The sequence below is a fragment of the Mixophyes fleayi genome, chromosome 2 (genome assembly GCF_038048845.1).
Source record: "Mixophyes fleayi isolate aMixFle1 chromosome 2, aMixFle1.hap1, whole genome shotgun sequence".
Taxonomy (NCBI): Eukaryota; Metazoa; Chordata; class Amphibia; order Anura; family Limnodynastidae; genus Mixophyes; species Mixophyes fleayi.
Window position 1 is genome coordinate 93491865 of NC_134403.1, and position 18317 is coordinate 93510181.

The window sequence follows — 18317 nt, forward strand, 5'->3', positions numbered from 1 at the left end:
TATTGATTTTGAGAAAGCGCTTGGACATCCAGGAGGAGATGGCGGAGAGGCAGTCGGATACCCGAGCGAGGAGGGTGGAGGAAAGATCAGGAGAGGAGATATAGAGTTGAATGTCGTCAGCATAAAGGTGATACTGAAGACCGAAGGAGGAGATGAGTGCACCAAGGGAGGAAGTGTAGAGCGAAAAGAGTAGAGGGCCAAGAACAGAGCCCTGCGGGACTCCTCCTCTTTACAGGATCCAGCTAAGTGTCTATTTCTTAGTTGGTTAATCTGTGCGACACACAAAGTCAGGTTGTTTAGTGTATTTTCCCCATCATGAGAGTTAAATTTAAGGTATACTCGGTGGTTTACGTTTACACATCTTTAGAGGGGCTAGTCTGCCCTGCTAGTATTTTTAAGCTTACTCTTCGTTTAAAAAAAAGAAAAAAGGACATATACGCGTTTTTTTGAGATTTAGATCCTAGTAAAACCCCGTTTCTGTTGCCTACCCACATTGTGTGTGCGTCAGGGGCGGATCTAGACATTTGTCCTACCCGGGGCGATTTTAGGGAGGGCGATTTAGGCCCCGCCCCCTTTCTGCTGTCGTATGATGTCTAGTGTTTAAAACACAATCAGAGCAGCCGGGCAGCACACTGTCACTGCTGAATGGACCTGCACAGTGTGCAGCTGTCGGCAGCAAGCCCGTGGATCCGCCACTGGTGTGCGTGTAGTGATTGCTGCTGTGTGGTGTATTCCTTTTACTGCTTGTTATCATGTCAGATAAAGGTAAATCTGCCAGTGTCTGTCTGTTGAAAATATTTTGGTAAACTTCCGGTGGGACAGACTGACCGGTATGCGCTCTGTGCACAGTGTGTAGCTGGGGTCTGTGAAGAGCGGCTGCAGAGGCGTCCTCGCTGTCACGGAGAAGCCGGCATGGGCGTCTTCACTGGCCCTATCGGACATTGCTTGCACTGCTATTTGCCCAGCAGGCAGAGGCACAGGCAGTCCCTGTACACTCCGCCGCGGGTTCCATTCCGTATTCTTCAGCAGAAGGGGTTTCTAACCCAGTATCGACAGTTAATATGGGGGCATCTTCCCAGGTTTTTTCCCTGTTCCTTCAGGCTGCCCAAGGAGAGCCGGCTTGGTCGTCTTCCATGGGGATTAGATTAGACCGTTTAAAACGCTTCCTAGATTCCACTTGTCTGCTTCCCCCCCAGGGCCAAGCAGGCTAGGTTATCTAGGTTAGGATTCTGACTCCACCCAGTGGGGTGACTGGGAGGACAATTCCAGGAACCAAGGGGTACAGGACTTGGTGTTAGCTGTATGTCAGGCACTGGACTTGTTGGAATCAGAGGAGCATAGCAGCTCAGTTCAGGGTCTGTTTAAACAAAAAAAGCCGAAGACTGTGTGTTTTCCTTCCTCTTTAGAGCTGTCTAAGATTGCGGAGTGGATGGAAAACTCTGGACCGGAAATTCTCTTTCCCTCGCAAGTTCCTTCAGCTTTATGCACTGCAGGACCAGGATGGCTTGCACTTGGAGCAGATTCCCAAGGTGGATACGCCAGTAGCTAGGTTAGCCCGACATACCACATTACAGGTGCCCAGCTCGGTGGCTTTACAGGACCCCACAGATGGGAAGACTGAGAGTTTCCTTAAATGCATGTTTTTGGCAGCGGGTTCTTCATTCTGGCCCATGTTCTCGTCTTTGTGTGTAGCCAGAGCCATGGAAACCTGGGCTGACCAATTGGCAGGTTTGCAGGAGTCTGATCTTCATCCTTTAGCTCTCCATTTGAAGGAAGCCTCGGGCTATCTTTACGAAGCAGCCCAGAATGTGGCTTTGGTGGCTTCTTCTAGCTGCAATCACCGTGGCAGAAATAGAATGGCACTTTGACTTCATTCCACAACTCTGTCAGGGGTCAGTCGTCAGCGAGAGTTGGACCTTTTTCATCCCGGGGGCAGTCTCACAGTGGAAGGGGCTCCTTTCCCAGGAGGTGCTCGACTTTCAAGATCCCAGACAAATCCCCAGCATGACGGGAACATCCTTCTCCTCGCGGCTGTGGGGGTAGGGGGCCGTCTGCAACTCCTCAGAGACTAGTGTGCGATGACTGCTGGATTTTGGGAATCATATCCAGAGGATAAGTGATGGATCTTTTGGTTCCGGCTCCCAAACTGTTCTTCTCAACGTCCCTTCCTTGCGATCCGCTGAAACGAAGGGCTTTGACTCGGGCAGTCGATTCTCTTCTTTCAGCAGGAGTTGTTTGCCGAGTGTCGGATTCCCAGAAGGGTCAGAGATTTTATGTAAATCTATTTCTGGTCCCAAAACAGGATAGGTCATTTCAGTCAATCTTTAAGTCTTTTGAGGTTTATCAGCATTTGCGGGTGAACAAGTTCCATGATGGAATCGGTCCGCTCTGTCATCAATGGACTGGAACTCCGGGTGTTTTTGGCATCAGTAGACCTCAAAGAAGCCTATCTACATGCTCCCATTTGGGAGGAGCATCAGTCTCTCTTTCGGCTCATGATAGGGAGGGACCATTTTCAGTCTATGGCGCTTCCCTTTGGATTATCAACAGCGCCCTGTGTGTTCACAAAGATCATGTCAGTCATGGCTGCTCGTCTGAGAGCCACGGGTGTGAACATAATTACTAATTTGGACAATCTCCTTATCAAGGCTCCTGCGAAGAACATCCTGGATCAACATCTTTTTCTGACCAGATTCTGGAACAATTCAGATGGGTAATTACTTGAAGTCCCAGTTGGTTCCGTCTCAGAGGATGAAGTTCTTGGGCCTTCTCATGCACACCAGTCAACAAAGGTTTTTCTACCGGAAAACAAGGCTTCCGCAATCAGGACATTGGTTCAGAGGCTTCTCTGATCTCCTCTGCCTTCCATGTTGATGTTAATGTGCATGAAGCTCCCTCCCTTACGACCAGTTCCATTTGCGAGTCTTCCAGTGGACCTCTTATTCCATGTTGAGTCTGTGTTTTCAGTTGTTCAGGAAAGCGCGCCTCTCTCTTCCCGGGGTGGTTGAACCTAGAGCACTTAGTGATGGGTCGGTCGTTTGTTCGTTCCATGGTCATGGATTTTGGTGACCACTGTTATGTGCGTATTGTCACTAACCAATAACGATTGACGAACCTCGATTTGTGTTTCCAAAGCACAAAGATTTATTCGCAATAAGTGGAATAATATGCTCAAGCGAAGTAATAGTAAATACAGCCGTTACTTATCGCAGGCGCTCTGGATCCAGTGCAGTCATTCAATCCTGAAGTCTGGGGACAAGATGTCTGCACTCTGGATCACAAGCTGCTGCTTATATACACAATCAAATACAGTAATACAATGAAGATGGTATAGCTTGCATCTATTGGTCCGGGTCTCAGGAATGTCCAAGGGGTCGTCAATCATTGGCTGGTTCATCCTAAGGAATCCAAAGGAGGGGGTCATCTCTGCAGGGGGTATGCTCTGCTCTTCCCGCCAGGATTCCTTAGTCTTAAGTAGTTCATAATTCTCTATCATTCATAACTTGCGTATGCACTCTGCGATTCCCTCGCAGAGTGAACCAAACAGTAGGATATGTAACAAGGTTCATTATGATACCACTCATGAGGTTATTCCTTTAACCCGTTCCGTGTATTTCACTAATATGCATGTAACTCTGATATAACATATAAATACTACTATATTTCGACATAACTGACTATGTGTTGCAACTACCAATAATGTGTACTATTTTATAAGTATGCGTGTTTGTGCGGATGTATGGTAAAAGACCAATTACTGTTGCTGCCACGTGCAGTGGATGCGTACGCCCTTTCACGCCGTAGCGTGCCCTTGTACGTCATAGCGTACCATACGCATCTTTTCAGACAAAGACAACCAGGTTTGCTAGACTTTAATTGAAATGACTTTATCCAATTTGCTGACTTCGACAGTTCCACCCTTTGATAGTGTAATAAACTATCACCCAATCACCGTTTCAAGTTCAGGATTATACAATACTTCTTCACAGACCATGATCTCGGTATCTGGTACCACCCTTTCAGTCTCTTTCTCAGTGTTACTTCCATGAGACTGTTTTCCACACTTCAACACAGTAGGAACACATTTGACAACTAAACCAATTGCTAAGATGACACCCAGTATAAGGAGAAGGAGCTTACCTACACTCGCAATCATTTCCTGTACCCACTCCCCCAGACCGGAGAACCATTTTGCTGGGTTCAACCATGAGAACCAACCCGCCACCTTTTCCCCGACCTCATAGAACGAAGAATTATGGCTCTTTCGAAATTCCCATTTCAGCTGCAAAATTTCATCCATCTTCCGGTCTATAACCTCTTTAGGGTCATCCGTATTATTAGTAATGTACGTGCAACATTTGACACCGAACTGGGTGGCCAGTGTCACACAGTACCCACCAGTAATAGAGGTGAGATAATTTAGTACCAGTCTATGTTGCACCAACTCCTTTTTGTACGCTTGTAGCTCCCTTCCAGTATACCTGAAAGTGTCATCATACATCTCGGTGATATTATCTATTAATTTAGCTAGGTCTTGGATATATTTAAAGTTTAATGTTCCCCGAGCGGTCCTGGTGAGATCTAGAGCAACCATAACTTGGAAACCAGTAGTTTCGCTAATCAATTTTGTAGCTATGGGTTCCTCACCAGGAATCATATTTCTCTTGCCACGGTGTTCATACTGTGTGTGTATGTATGGTGGTGATGTAGTCTTGTGAATATCAACCATTTCTTCATGAGTAATAGGTATGATTTCAGGAACCAGTTTAGCTAAGAAACACAAGCCTTTGGAACTCGGAGTCACCCAGGAATAAGCTTTTCTTCCACAAACAAAGTACACATCCTCAGGGAGAACGTAAGGGATGGTATGCCCATGAATTATGTCACACAGAGTTTTGATAAAACTACCCATGCCTAGTGTCTCCATCTGCTCTAGACATGTGTCGGCATTAATGACATTTTCACATTTATCGGTAGAGACTTTTCCAATGGATACCTTCTTATGTTTGGTTATACGCCCTAACTTGTGACTTCCATCAATATTCCTGCCTAGTAGTGACCTTGTGAGTCTCTCTCTAAAATGAGTGTGGCGAGCCATTGTCTGATCTGATAGGTCAGCCTCCCAATTCTCCAGGCGCTTTGCGTGAGATATGTTTAGGCACAGCAGAGATTTGCCTATGGAGTATTGTCGAAGCGTCAGACTAGGGGACCTAGTGTTATTGTACCTCCCTTCTATGGGCCTCCCACCCCTTAATTCGAGTACTTCGGATATGTTCAGAGGGAATGGCACTAGTCCTATGTTATGTTGCCCTTGAGGTACGTGAGAGCACACCCAACACTCGGTTTGGTTCAGCACCTTACCCACCAGGGAGTGATAATCCTCCAAAGGATGCCCGCCTATATTCAGAGTACTGGGGGACTGGCATCGTTGGATGCATCTCTCTTCAACTAGGGAGTTGCAGAACTTGCAGATACAATACTCATCAGACAATAGCCCCTCACACTGCCTCCGAGTTCCTGAGCTAGCAGACCTTTTCATAACCCCTGGACCAAGTTTGATAATGGGCTGCTCAGGATATCCTATTAACTTTTCTTCGGCTTCCATTTCATCCGTATCACTCCCAGAACTCTCCTCCGTCCTCCATCCTCCTTCACAAAAATAGAATGTCCTAGAAAAAGTAAAAACAAGGAAAATCCTGGAACAAAAGAAAAACAAAAACCGCCACTCCATCGCTGGAAAGGTAGTTCTGAGGCAACGTCTCTGGTTCAGGTGTCTTAACTGCAGGCTTTAGGTCTCCCGGAACAGGCTTACGAGTGACAGCTCTATGTCGTCGGTCTGAGTCTTGTCTTGCACTTTCTCCGGATTATGGACTCTCCTGCAGTGGGTGGAATGGACCCAAGTGTCTCTCTGCAACCTTCAGTGATGTAGTACTGGTCAGCAGCACTTGGTACGGGCCTTCCCAACGGTCTGTTAAACAACCTGAACGTAAGAAATTGCGGATCATAACATAGTCTCCAGGTTCAACATCATGACAGTTCGTCTCTGGCATACCAGGTGACAGCATTTTTAGTTTTTGTTGTTGTTGTTTCAGCTGTCTACTCATTCTTATAAGATATTGTACAGTCACTTCATTATTACACTTTAAGTCGTCTTGTGGACTCACGATCAAATGAGGTTGTCGTCCGAACAGTATCTCAAAGGGGGACAGATTAAGAGGAGGTCTAGGAGTGGTTCGAATGCTGTGGAGGACCAACGGCAAAGCCTCAGGCCATGCCAACCCAGTTTCAGCCATTATCTTACCTAGTTTGTTCTTGATAGTACCGTTTACTCTCTCCACCTTACCACTGGCTTGTGGTCGGTAAGGGGTGTGAAGTCTGCTACTGATTCCCATGAGTTTACACATATTTTGGAAGACATCACCAGTAAAATGGGTACCCCTATCACTTTCAATGATTCTAGGGATACCGAACCTACACACAAAGTCTTGTACCATTTTCTTTGCAGTGAACACAGCAGTATTAGTGGCTGCCGGATATGCTTCTACCCAACCGGAAAACACATCAATACACACTAACACATACTTTAGATTCCTGCACGGTGGTAATTGGATATAGTCAATTTGTATTACCTGAAAAGGTCCGTCTGTAGGAGGGATGTGGGATGGCTCAGTTGGAATAGTTTTCCCAACATTTTTCCTCAAACAAGTAAGACATGACATTGCTTTCTTACCAGCTTGAGAGGAAAATCCGGGAGCACACCAGTATGCTCTCACCAGTTTGCACATACCTTCTTTACCCAGGTGAGTCAGGCCGTGTGCTGCTTCAGCCAGGCTTGGATAGTATGTTCGGGGAGCTACAGGCTTACCTTGTCCATCCCTCCAGAGTCCTGAGGACTCTTGACCACATCCCTTCGCCTTCCAGACCGCCTTCTCCTGCAGGGAGCACAAATCTTGCATTTCAATTAATTTCTGTGTGTCTAATGTCTGAAAAACCATCATAGTCTCGGTCGATACAGTCATAGGTTGCCCTGCTGCCCATTTAGCAGCTTCGTCTGCCCTGTTGTTGCCCAATGACACTGGGTCTTCTTCAAAGGTATGGGCTTTGCACTTTATGACGGCTACTGTTTTGGGTAACTGTATCGCTGGCAGAAGTCCTTTTATGTGTTGTGAGTGTGCTACTGGTGTACCTGCTGCTGTCGTAAGGTTTCTAAGACGCCAAAGGGCCCCAAAATCGTGCACTACCCCGAAGGCGTACCTAGAGTCAGTATATATATTGGCTGATTTACCCTCTGCCAATTCACACGCTCTCCTTAGTGCTACTAGTTCCGCCACCTGGGCTGAGTGAGGTGGACCAAGGGGTTCAGCTTCTACCACATCCTGATCGTCTACAACAGCGTAACCAGTACATAGCTCTCCGGTCTCTGTCTGTCTATGGCAACTTCCGTCTGTATAAAACGTAAAATCTACATTTTCTAAGGGGGTGTCGCGTATGTCGGGCCTTGCAGTAAAGGTCTGATTCAGGTGTTCCATACAGTCATGCGTGTCAGTATTCTTGCCTAACTCATCATCAACCAGGGTCTCCTCACCTCCCACCCTTTGTGTCTCTAGAGACACATACGGAAGGTATGTAGCTGGATTTAAGGTGTTACATCGTTTGATGGTGATGTTTGAGGGTGCCATCAGGGCTAGTTCCCATTTTGTGAATCTAGCTGAAGAAGATTGTCTGGTTTGGGCTGAATTTAACAGAGCTGATACAGCATGGGGTGTATAGATGGTTGAATTATGACATAATACTACGTCCTCGCTCTTACTCACCAGAAGAGCCGTTGCTGCTACACTTCTGAGACATGTTGGGAGTGACCTTGCCACATTGTCTAATTGTGCACTGTAGTATGCTACCGGTCTGCTAGCGTCACCATGTTTCTGTGCGAGGACACCTGCTGCACAGCCATCAGCTTCTGTACAAAATAGCTCAAAAGGCTTTTCATAATCAGGTATTCCCAATGCAGGTGCTCTTGTCAGACTATCTTTAAGGTTAAAGAACGCTTGCTCTGACTCTTCTGTGTGTACAACATGCTCTGGTTTTGAGGAAGAGACTAGCTCCTGCAATGGTAATGCCAGAATAGAAAAACCTGGGATCCAGGACCTACAGTATCAACACATCCCCAAGAAAGTACGAATCTGCTTCTGGCGCTGCGGCAGGGTCATGTGTTGTATGGCCTCAATTCTGTCGGTTGTCAGGTGTCTTAGCCCCTTAGTGAGGCAGTGTCCTAAGTATTTGACCTTAGTCTGACATGGCTGTAATTTATCCTTTGCCACCTTGTGCCCTGTTTGTGAAAGATGAAGCAACAACAATTTAGTATCATGCAAACATGACATAAAAGAATCAGAGCACAACAACAAATCGTCCACATATTGAATTAGAACAGACCCATTGTGGGGTTGAAAGGATTGCAAACAGTCATGTAAGGCTTGGGAGAAAATACTGGGGCTGTCAATGAACCCCTGGGGTAGTCTGGTCCATGTATATTGCACTCCTCTGTAGGAGAATGCAAAAAGGTATTGGCAGTCAGGGTGAAGAGGGACTGAGAAGAAAGCAGAACATAGATCAATGACAGTAAAATGACTGGCAGACGGTGGAATCTGCATGAGGATGACAGCTGGATTCGGCACTACGGGGAATTGGCTCTCAACAACTTTGTTAATTCCCCTTAAGTCCTGGACTAATCTATAGCCCCTCCCCCCACTCTTCTTCACAGGGAAAATGGGACTATTTGCTGTACTGGCTGTGCGAATTAAAATTCCTTGTTGTAAAAGCCTCTCAATAACAGGATATACCCCTAGTTCCACCTCCGGTTTTAATGGATACTGTGGGATTTTTGGAGCTATCCTACCACTTTTTAGATTGACCATGACAGGGGCTACGTTTGCCATCAGTCCAGTGTCCTGTCCATCTCTGGTCCATAGGGAACCTGGTATTTCCAGCAACATCCCCTTTACTTGAGATGGACTTTGTTCTATAACAGTAGAGTGTAACATTAACCTTTGAGGGGTGTCCAATATATCCTGTACCTCATGTGCGACCTTCTCCGGCATATCTAAGAACACACCATCAGAAGTACAGTATATGACACATCCCATTTTACATAACAAGTCTCTCCCTAGCAAGTTAGTAGGAGCCGCTGCAGCCAAGAGAAACGAATGCTTAGTATGCAGAGGCCCGATAGTCACTTCGGCGGGTTTAGTTAGAGGATAGTGTAACACTTTTCCCGTTACCCCCATAGCTGGAATAGTTTTACTGGTCACCTGTAGGTTGAAAGGAGAGGTTATCACAGATCGGGCCGCCCCTGTATCTACAAGAAAAGTTTGTTTCCTACCAGCTATGTCAACTATCATTGTTGGTTCTTCACTCTGACTCTCAGTTAACCTCACTGGCTGTAGACTACAGGTATGACCTGACCCCTACCGCTGACTATTGATTTCCAGCGCAGCATTTGCTGCCGTAATATGCGCGGGTAGATGTGAGTCTTCTAGTCTATGTGAATCCCTCCTTGGAGGATATCTATGTGACCCACCTCTCTGTGTATTGAGTCTTTCCTTTTTACACTCTCTAGCGTAATGTCCTTCCTCGTTACAGTTGAAACACCTGATCACTTTAGGTTTCCTGTTATATGGGTTGTATGCTGGTGGTCGTGTATGCACCTTTTCTAGAGCCTGTATACTTACCATCATTAACCTATCACTTTTCTCCTCCCTTTTTCTAAAAAGGTTTTTGTCATGCTCCACAGCAGACTCCCTAAGAGAGTCTACCGTGACGCCTCTCCAATTAGGTAATGTGGTTTGTACTCTCGTCTTTAAATTTTCTCTAAGGCCATCCATCAGTACTCCTACAGCTACCTCTCTGTGATGTGGGTCCTCACTTATGTTGGATATCCCAGTAAATCGTGCGATCGCTGTTATAGCTCTAGCAAAGTAATCTGAGGCAGTTTCACTATCCTTTTGTTTAATGGTAAAAATCTTACTCCAATTTACTACTACTGGAAAACAGATGGCTAAGTGTTTGACAATTTGTTCTATATTCCGTTGGTTAATCTCATCAGTCAAGGTTTCATCTTCCTCCAACAAACAATCTTCAATAAATTTTTGTATGTTAGTATTGGGAGGAAGACACGCCCTCAACACTACCCGCCAATCCTTACTGGTTGGTTTGTGAGCATTTCCTAAATCTTTAACAAATTTCTGACATTTAGCTAACTCTTTTCTAGGATCTGGGAATTCAGTCATAATGGAACGTAATTCTGATCTAGTCCAGGGACAATGCATTGTAACATTTCTTAAAGGAACTACACCATCCTTATCTGGTTTCCCATTGGGAACTGATATTGTGCGGACCGGGAACGCACCCTCTGGTACACTGACTTCAGGAGACACTACAGGATTTACTGGTCCTAGATTTAGAACGCTTTCACTCCTAGTGATCACGCTACTCTCACCTTTCTCAGCCATTTTCTCATACTTGCGCTGAGCCTCTAGTACACTAACGGCATGGGCAATGGCCGAAATCACAGTGGGTTCATCTTCACTTTCAGATACACTTGATTTAAACTGGTTTAAAACAGGATACAACTTAGCAATTTTTCTATTTTCAGTTTTAACAACGGCTGTACTTACCCCTCCCGCCACATAAGGTGGCGGGGGCGCGCTTGCGCTGAGTTCGCCACGCTTCGCAACGGTTACATCCGCCTTGCGCGATCTTTTCGTCACGCCTACTTCCGGTTTGCAGTTGCTGCTCTGCCACGTGTTACTTTCCATTTGCCACAATTTTAAACAATCATTATGTTTATTCCTCACTTTCGTTGAGGTAATCAACCATACTTTATCTTTTAAGGTATTTAGTACCTCTGCATTGAAACTTCCTATTGTTGGGAAAGGCCTATCACAAGTTTTGGTCATCTTGACCCACGTGTCACAATACACAGTTGCGTATGCACCATATTTCTTACACATGAGAAACTTCGCTGAACCAATAGGGCCTTCCTTAGGCAGTACACTGACCTTCTCTAGCGTATGCTTAGCACCCATGTTGAACAACATACCTTCTACCCGGAACACAGACACACCGCAATGCTCTGTTCCTTCCGGCCTAATGTGAAACACAGACACACCACAATGCTCTGTTCTTTCCACCTAATAATTTCAACTCTGTTGCTATACTCACCGCTAGAGATCTATAATACTCTGTGAACGTATTTCCTTTAGCCGCGTTCACTCGCTTTTCTCGCCCCTGGCGAGGATCCCTAATACAGAAATATCACTGTGGGCCCCAAGGGCTATCAGCTCCTCGATACCCTGGCTCAACCACAAAAATCTGCTGAGTTTATTATCGCTGGGAGCGCAAGTTAATACAATCAACCTGCCTTTCCAGTATAATTCCTCCTAGCTGCTTCACCAATTCGCACTAACGGTGCGATCGGATCGCACTGCCTACCAATACTAATTATTAGCAAACCTTGCGATCTATTGGTAGCGCTTTGCGAAAACCCGGTTTTCGCATTCGGTATACCTGCCCTGTATACCGTCCTTCAGTTGGGCAATCCGCCTCGTCAGACAGCAACTGAGCACAATCCACAATAAAACAGTGTATCTACGTTACAACATCACACACTATACACCTTTTCTGCGCAGAAAATCAAAAGTTCCCAACAACAGTAATAATATCTCAGAGGCTTTCACAAGTAATTATACTATACATGTACAATAACTATCAAAACGATTGTTTAACCACGTGGCAAGTCTACCGGAAGTTCGCGTACGCACAGCAGGAAATACACATACGCTAAGCAATGCAATACAGTTAAAACGCACAATGACAGAAAAAAAGAAACAGTTTTCTCTTTTGTCCCTAGGTTCTAGTTAGCGTGCCCTAGATAATGCAAAACGGACATTCGGTTTCACAACACAGAGTAAAATTCAGGTTTTGAACACAATGCGTTCTTACCCGTTTATGACGCGTCTCCACCCTTTGTTGAGGAACCGAAATCCGTTGGTCTTGCGTATCATCGGCAACGAAACCTCCAAAAGCTCACGAGCCCCCAAATTGTTAAGTGCGTATTGTCGCTAACCAATAACGATTGACGAACCTCGATTTGTGTTTCCAAAGCACAAAGATTTATTCGCAATAAGTGGAATAATATGCTCAAGCGAAGTAATAGTAAATACAGCCGTTACTTATCGCAGGCGCTCTGGATCCAGTGCAGTCATTCAATCCTGAAGTCTGGGGACAAGATGTCTGCACTCTGGATCTCAAGCTGCTGCTTATATACACAATCAAATACAGTAATACAATGAAGATGGTATAGCTTGCATCTATTGGTCTGGGTCTCAGGAATGTCCAAGGGGTCGTCAATCATTGGCTGGTTCATCCTAAGGAATCCAAAGGAGGGGGTCATCTCTGCAGGGGGTATGCTCTGCTCTTCCCGCCAGGATTCCTTAGTCTTAAGTAGTTCATAATTCCCTATCATTCATAACTTGCGTATGCACTCTGTGATTCCCTTGCAGAGTGAACCAAACAGTAGGATATGTAACAAGGTTCATTATGATACCACTCATGAGGTTATTCCTTTAACCCGTTCCGTGTATTTCACTAATATGCATGTAACTCTGATATAACATATAAATACTACTATATTTCGACATAACTGACTATGTGTTGCAACTACCATTAATGTGTACTATTTTATAAGTATGCGTGTTTGTGCGAATGTATGGTAAAAGACCAATTACTGTTGCTGCCACGTGCAGTGGATGCGTACGCCCTTTCACGCCGTAGCGTGCCCTTGTACGTCATAGCGTACCATACGCATCTTTTCAGACAAAGACAACCAGGTTTGCTAGACTTTAATTAAAATGACTTTATCCAATTTGCTGACTTCGACACCACGGATGCCAGTTTGAGGGGGTGGGGCAGTGGTCCTCCATCTTCACCTACAGGGTCTGTGGTCAAGCAGGGAGGCCTCCCTGCCAATAAATGTCCTCGAATTGAAGGCGATTCTCCTTGCTCTTGAGAGGGCCAAATCTCTTCTCGGGGATGTCGACTCGAATTGAGTCGGACAACGCCACTGCGATGGCCTTTGTAAACCGCCAGGGTGGGACCAGAAGCGCAGACGCCATGGCAGTGGCGAACAAGATCTTGTCTTGGACAGAAAAGATTGTTCCAGCCATATCCGCGGTGGACAACTGGGTGGTGGATTATTTGAGCAGGCATGCGTTTTTCCCAGGAGATTGGTCCTTGCAACCTCAGGTTTTTCAGGATCTAGTCTACAGGTATGGCCTCCCCGACATAGACTTGATGGCCTCTCGTCACAATCGTCGTGCACCAAAGTTTTGCGCAAGGTCCAGGAATCCCTTGGCAGTAGCAGTGGACTATGTGTTGGGAATTTCATGTGGGGTACTTATTTCCTCCCATTCCCATGACTCGGCGTGTACGACAGGTGGCTCTGGGGGTTCATTCGGTAATTCTGGTTGCGCCAAACTGGCCCCGGAAGGTTTGGTACGCCAACATTCTTCTGCTCGCAGACGGCCTGGTGTGGCCCCTTATTCTCAGGCCCGATTTACTGGAACAAGGACCCTTTCATCATCCTCAATGGGTTCGGTTAGCTGTAACGGCATGGCTGCTGAGGCTGGCATTTGGCGGAGCAAGGGGTTCTCGTCCGGTGTTGTGCAGACCTTGATGAAGGCCAGGAAGCCGTTCTCTGCACGCATTTACCATAGGACGTGACTTATGTTAAATTGTGTGAGGCTCGTTCTTCCCAGTCGTCTTCCTTGCGCTTGTCTCGTTTATTGGAGTTCCTCCAGGATGGTTTGGATGTTGGGCTCCGTCTTGGCTCCCTCAAGGAGGATTAGATCTACGATTTCGGCAAGCTTATGTGTGTTCTAGCAGACCTTTGCCAGAGAGGCTCACAGCTCACTCCACACATTCGGTGGGGGCATCCTAGGCTGCTCGTCACGGTGCTTCGGCGGATCAGCTGTACAGGGCTGCTACCTTGTCCTCAGTTCACACTTTTACCAGATTTTACCAATTAATGGTTTTGCTGCTTCGGATACTACTTTTTGGCCGCGTTGTTTTGCGTGCAGGGGTTCCCGAGAAAACCCTCCCTTAGGGGCTACTTTAGAAGGTCCCAATGGTAGCCGTGTCCCCCAGATTGGATGACTGCGAAAAGATTTTGGTACTTGCGTCAAATTTTTCTCTACATCCATCTGGGGTGCACTGCGTTCCCTCGCCTTTGCTCTTCTGTTGGATGTTGTTTGTTTTGGTTCCTTCCTTGGGGCTTTTGTATTGTACTGAGACTAGCGGGGTTGCAGAGAGGAGGAGCCACAGCAGTAAGTTTAGTTAACTATTTAAGTGTCAACTCTGTGCGCCGTCATGAAAGCCCTTGGTAGCAGTGCCCCCCAGATGGATTCAGAGAGAGCGATTTGACGTAAATACCAAAATCATCTTTGACATTACAGAGTATTTTGTGTTGAACAGTGGTAAGAATTTCTTATATCCATTTTGATTCACCACCTCAAGTTTCCTTCACCATCAACACCACAATTTCCTCAGTCTCTCAAGCCCACTCCCTTGGTGTCACCCTTTACTACACTCTCCGTGAGAGATTGAATGTAAGGAGTAATGCAGTCATGTCACCTTCACCTTCTACCTATTGCTAGAATATGCCTCTTTCTGACCCAAGCAAGAACAATTCTTCTCCTTTTTCTCATCATTTCTCACCTCAGCTACTGCAGTGTTCTATCTGGCATTGTCCTCAAACATCTATCCCCACTTCAGTTTGTCTAGTCTTGCTGCAACATTTAGATTTTCCTCTTTTGCCACTGCACATCCACTGCACCACTCGGCATATTCCTCCTATATCCTCCAGAAGCCAATTCACATTATTTGCTCTCAACAACACCACCTGTTCATTGATCTCATATATAAATCCTTTCTCTCATCTTTGATTTGCCTCTGACCTGTGCTTTGCCTCCCCTTTTGGTATCCACCTCTAACTCCTGCCTACAAGACTTCTCCAGTGCTGTTGCCCAGTTATGGAATTCTCTAAGTGTTCTTCAGACACTCTTCATGAGTCCACCCTAATCCAATGAATGACACTGGTGCACCCTTATACATTTTAGCATCACTTGTATAAAATTATACATATAAATGTGTGTGTTTTTTATGTTTTCAGTTTGTGCAGTTCTAGTGCCCATCTATGCTGATGATGGTAGATGTTGGAAAATGGCCAATCTTTGCACTTTGCCCTCAAGAGGATCTGAAGTTTATCAGACAAGCATGTGTGTTTGGTTCTGGAAATGAGGTGTTATATATCACGAAAAATGATGAGGTAAAGTAGACAATATCTTGTATTCTTCAGAAATATACAAAACATAATATTCTGTATATTTATTCCTTGTCCACCAAAATGGTTAAAACTACATGGGTCCAGCAAAGTTATTTTTGCTCAGACAAAGATAACATTGTTTTAGAAGCCATTAACAGTAATATCTTTAATGCCTAACTAATTTGGAAATCATTACAAGTTTTGAATGCTCCGAAGCTCCTTTATCTGCATATATCTTTATTATGAAGAGTTTTGAGCAGATAACCTGCTTTTTTTTATTGTAGCATTTATATTTTCAGTTGTGTGTTTTACAGGTGTTTGTTATGGGTACAAACAGCAGCGGCTGTTTAGGGACTGGAGATGCTCAAAGTACAATTGAACCAAGATGTCTTAATGTGCTCACTGGGAAGAGGATAGTCAGTCTGAGCTGTGGAAGTGGCCCTCATGTTGTCATTGTTACTTCTGGTAAGTGTTACAAGTGTAAATATTGTTTAGTGTATTTGTCCAACGTCTTAGGACTTTACACTTCACGTTTAAAGCTGGCAAAACATAGTGATCGCGCCAGTGGGTAATGGGATTAGTGTAAAAGGGGGTTTGTAATGTGATCTGTAATCCGCACATCACTAGACTACCACCAATTACAATATGTCCTTACTGTTATATCATTGTATGGTACACACCACTAAATACTCCATGTAAACCCTCATTTTATATAGAGACTACCCCTATCTACACCAGGTATGACCAGCTGAAATGAAGCTCAGGGCTTTATTCAGTAGGTGAAACTCTGTGAGGGCAGATGGTTCTATCCAGGACCACACACACTACACTAGGTAAACTCCTTCCTTTGTGTAGGGATTAACAAACCTCTTGTTATTGCTGCATTTGTAATTTAAGGTATTGCAGCTCACCCAGTTTTAAAACTTTATCAACACAACTAGCTCAATTGCAAAATGCTGATTCAGCCTTAATGTTATCTCGAACAGTTTAAAAGTCTACATTTACCGGAGATTGTTAAGGAATGCTGTCCGGGCCCTCTGGACACCAGTTTAACATGTCTGCTCAAAAGGGCCCTGTATATTACCCCTCCCTTTTTTACATTCTCTTTTCTCTTCTGTGCATTAATAGTTTGCTCCTGGAAGTTTTGTTTGACATGCACCACCTAAGAGCAATTTTACTGTCCTATTTTAGTTGTTTTATAATTCTATATTTGCTCCAGCTGGTCTCTTCTTAGCCAGGGTTGTTATAAGATGACTAAGAAACTTTGGAACCCAATGAAAATATTTACAAAAAAATGCCTCCTATATACCACTGTAGCCCCCCCCCCCCCCAACATGCACAGTTGCACCTAATGTTTTACATCAACTTTCCCACCGTCTACAGAAGTACACATACAGCAATATACCCCAAACATTACACTTACACCTTCTATATAACATGAACACTCTTGCACATTACAGAGCGTCTCCCATTCTCTACATACACTATTAAACCCTACATGTTACACTGTGTTCTCTCTCACTCACCTCTAATGCATGTCTTATTAACCCCAACTTCTCCACTGGCGCCCTCTGTCTACATTTCTACTTTCAGTTACCGCTACTTCATTATTTCCCTTGTGTCCCATTGTATTTTAGTGGAATGGTTTTCCATTTGATCCGGACTTCCTCTGAAATAGTAGAACTGCCTGGCTAAGTTGTATATTGCTGTTGCCCTGAATGACAGGTCCTGCTCTGTGCATCAGATCCCCTACTTTGGGGGCTGCATGACAGACGTGAAAGGCTGCACTGAGAATTCTCCCTCTGTGGGTTGATAATGAATTGGTGTGTGTGCACTGCCCCTTAATTTAGATTTCTGAATTAACCAAGGGCATCACATTTAGTTGAAGTCCCCTGATAGAGGAGGATGATACTGCTCTACATTACCTGCCCACTGGGGATGGTTTAAGTAAATTAAAAACACAAAAAAAAAAAATCCTAGTTTTACTTTTTCTTTGTCTGTCACCTACTGCGACCTCTTGTCAATATTTTAATGGCACAATGAAGTTTAAGTTGGAACATTCTGGGCCTATTACCTGAAACACACCTGCTGTAATTCGCCAGTGACATTTCACACATTTACTGTGGGTTTATTAATGACAATTTATTGATAGTGTGAACCCCTTTAAATGTACACACGCTAACAACTGGCTTATACAATGTTTTCATTCTGAATACTATAACTCTTACACACATCACAAACCTTCACATATTACACTATATACTGCCCTATCTATGTTGATACCCCTAGCCCCCACACTCCCCACACTCCATATCCCCCACCAAACACAACACACTTCACTTGAGGTAATCTATTGGGCTTTGCACTTTATTCTCAACAAAAGCAGCCTTGCATAAAGCAATAATTCTATTTACACATAACTACATTCCAACAATGTACACCGTACTGTACACAGGGCCTGCAGCTGAAGAACTATAAAGGTTCCAGCTGACAGGAAGGCAACAGTAATTCAACCATGGGTGGTATGCAGAAGAGCATTTCTAAATGCACAGCACAATCAACCTTGAAGTGGATATGCTACAGCAGCAGAAGACCATACAGCCTCCTTGGGACCGCCCCACAATACAGAGGGCACCCTTGGGACCGCCACACAATACTGAGAGCAAAATATGATTTTTATTGATACAAACTGTACAGTTAATGTGTGAGAATGTAATTATCAGCTGTTGGTCATTTTCATACCCCCCTAACAACTTAAATGGCCAAAGGGGAGTGTATAAGATTTGTTACATATAACTATTCTTTCTTAAAGTGTTCATACATCTGAGCACACTTCAAAATACAAATAGTCAAACACCGTTACCTGTCAGTGGCACCAGGGTATAATCTCCATTGAAAAAGTTGGTAATTTTGGTGTAAGAAAAGGAACTAATTCCTATGC

General features: G+C 44.8%; 1 protein-coding gene across 4 annotated transcripts in view; it reads left to right on the plus strand.

Moving 5' to 3' along the window:
- The window catches only part of RCBTB2 (RCC1 and BTB domain containing protein 2), a 46659-nt gene that overhangs the window by 13267 nt on the left and 15075 nt on the right, over nt 1–18317 (plus strand). For all 4 annotated transcript variants that reach the window (XM_075199691.1, XM_075199695.1, XM_075199693.1 and 1 more), the window contains 2 exons: nt 15224–15379; nt 15691–15841. In XM_075199691.1, the coding sequence (XP_075055792.1) occupies nt 15248–15379; nt 15691–15841 (283 nt within the window). In that variant the 5' untranslated portion in view covers nt 15224–15247. The remainder of the gene's footprint in view (nt 1–15223; nt 15380–15690; nt 15842–18317) is intronic.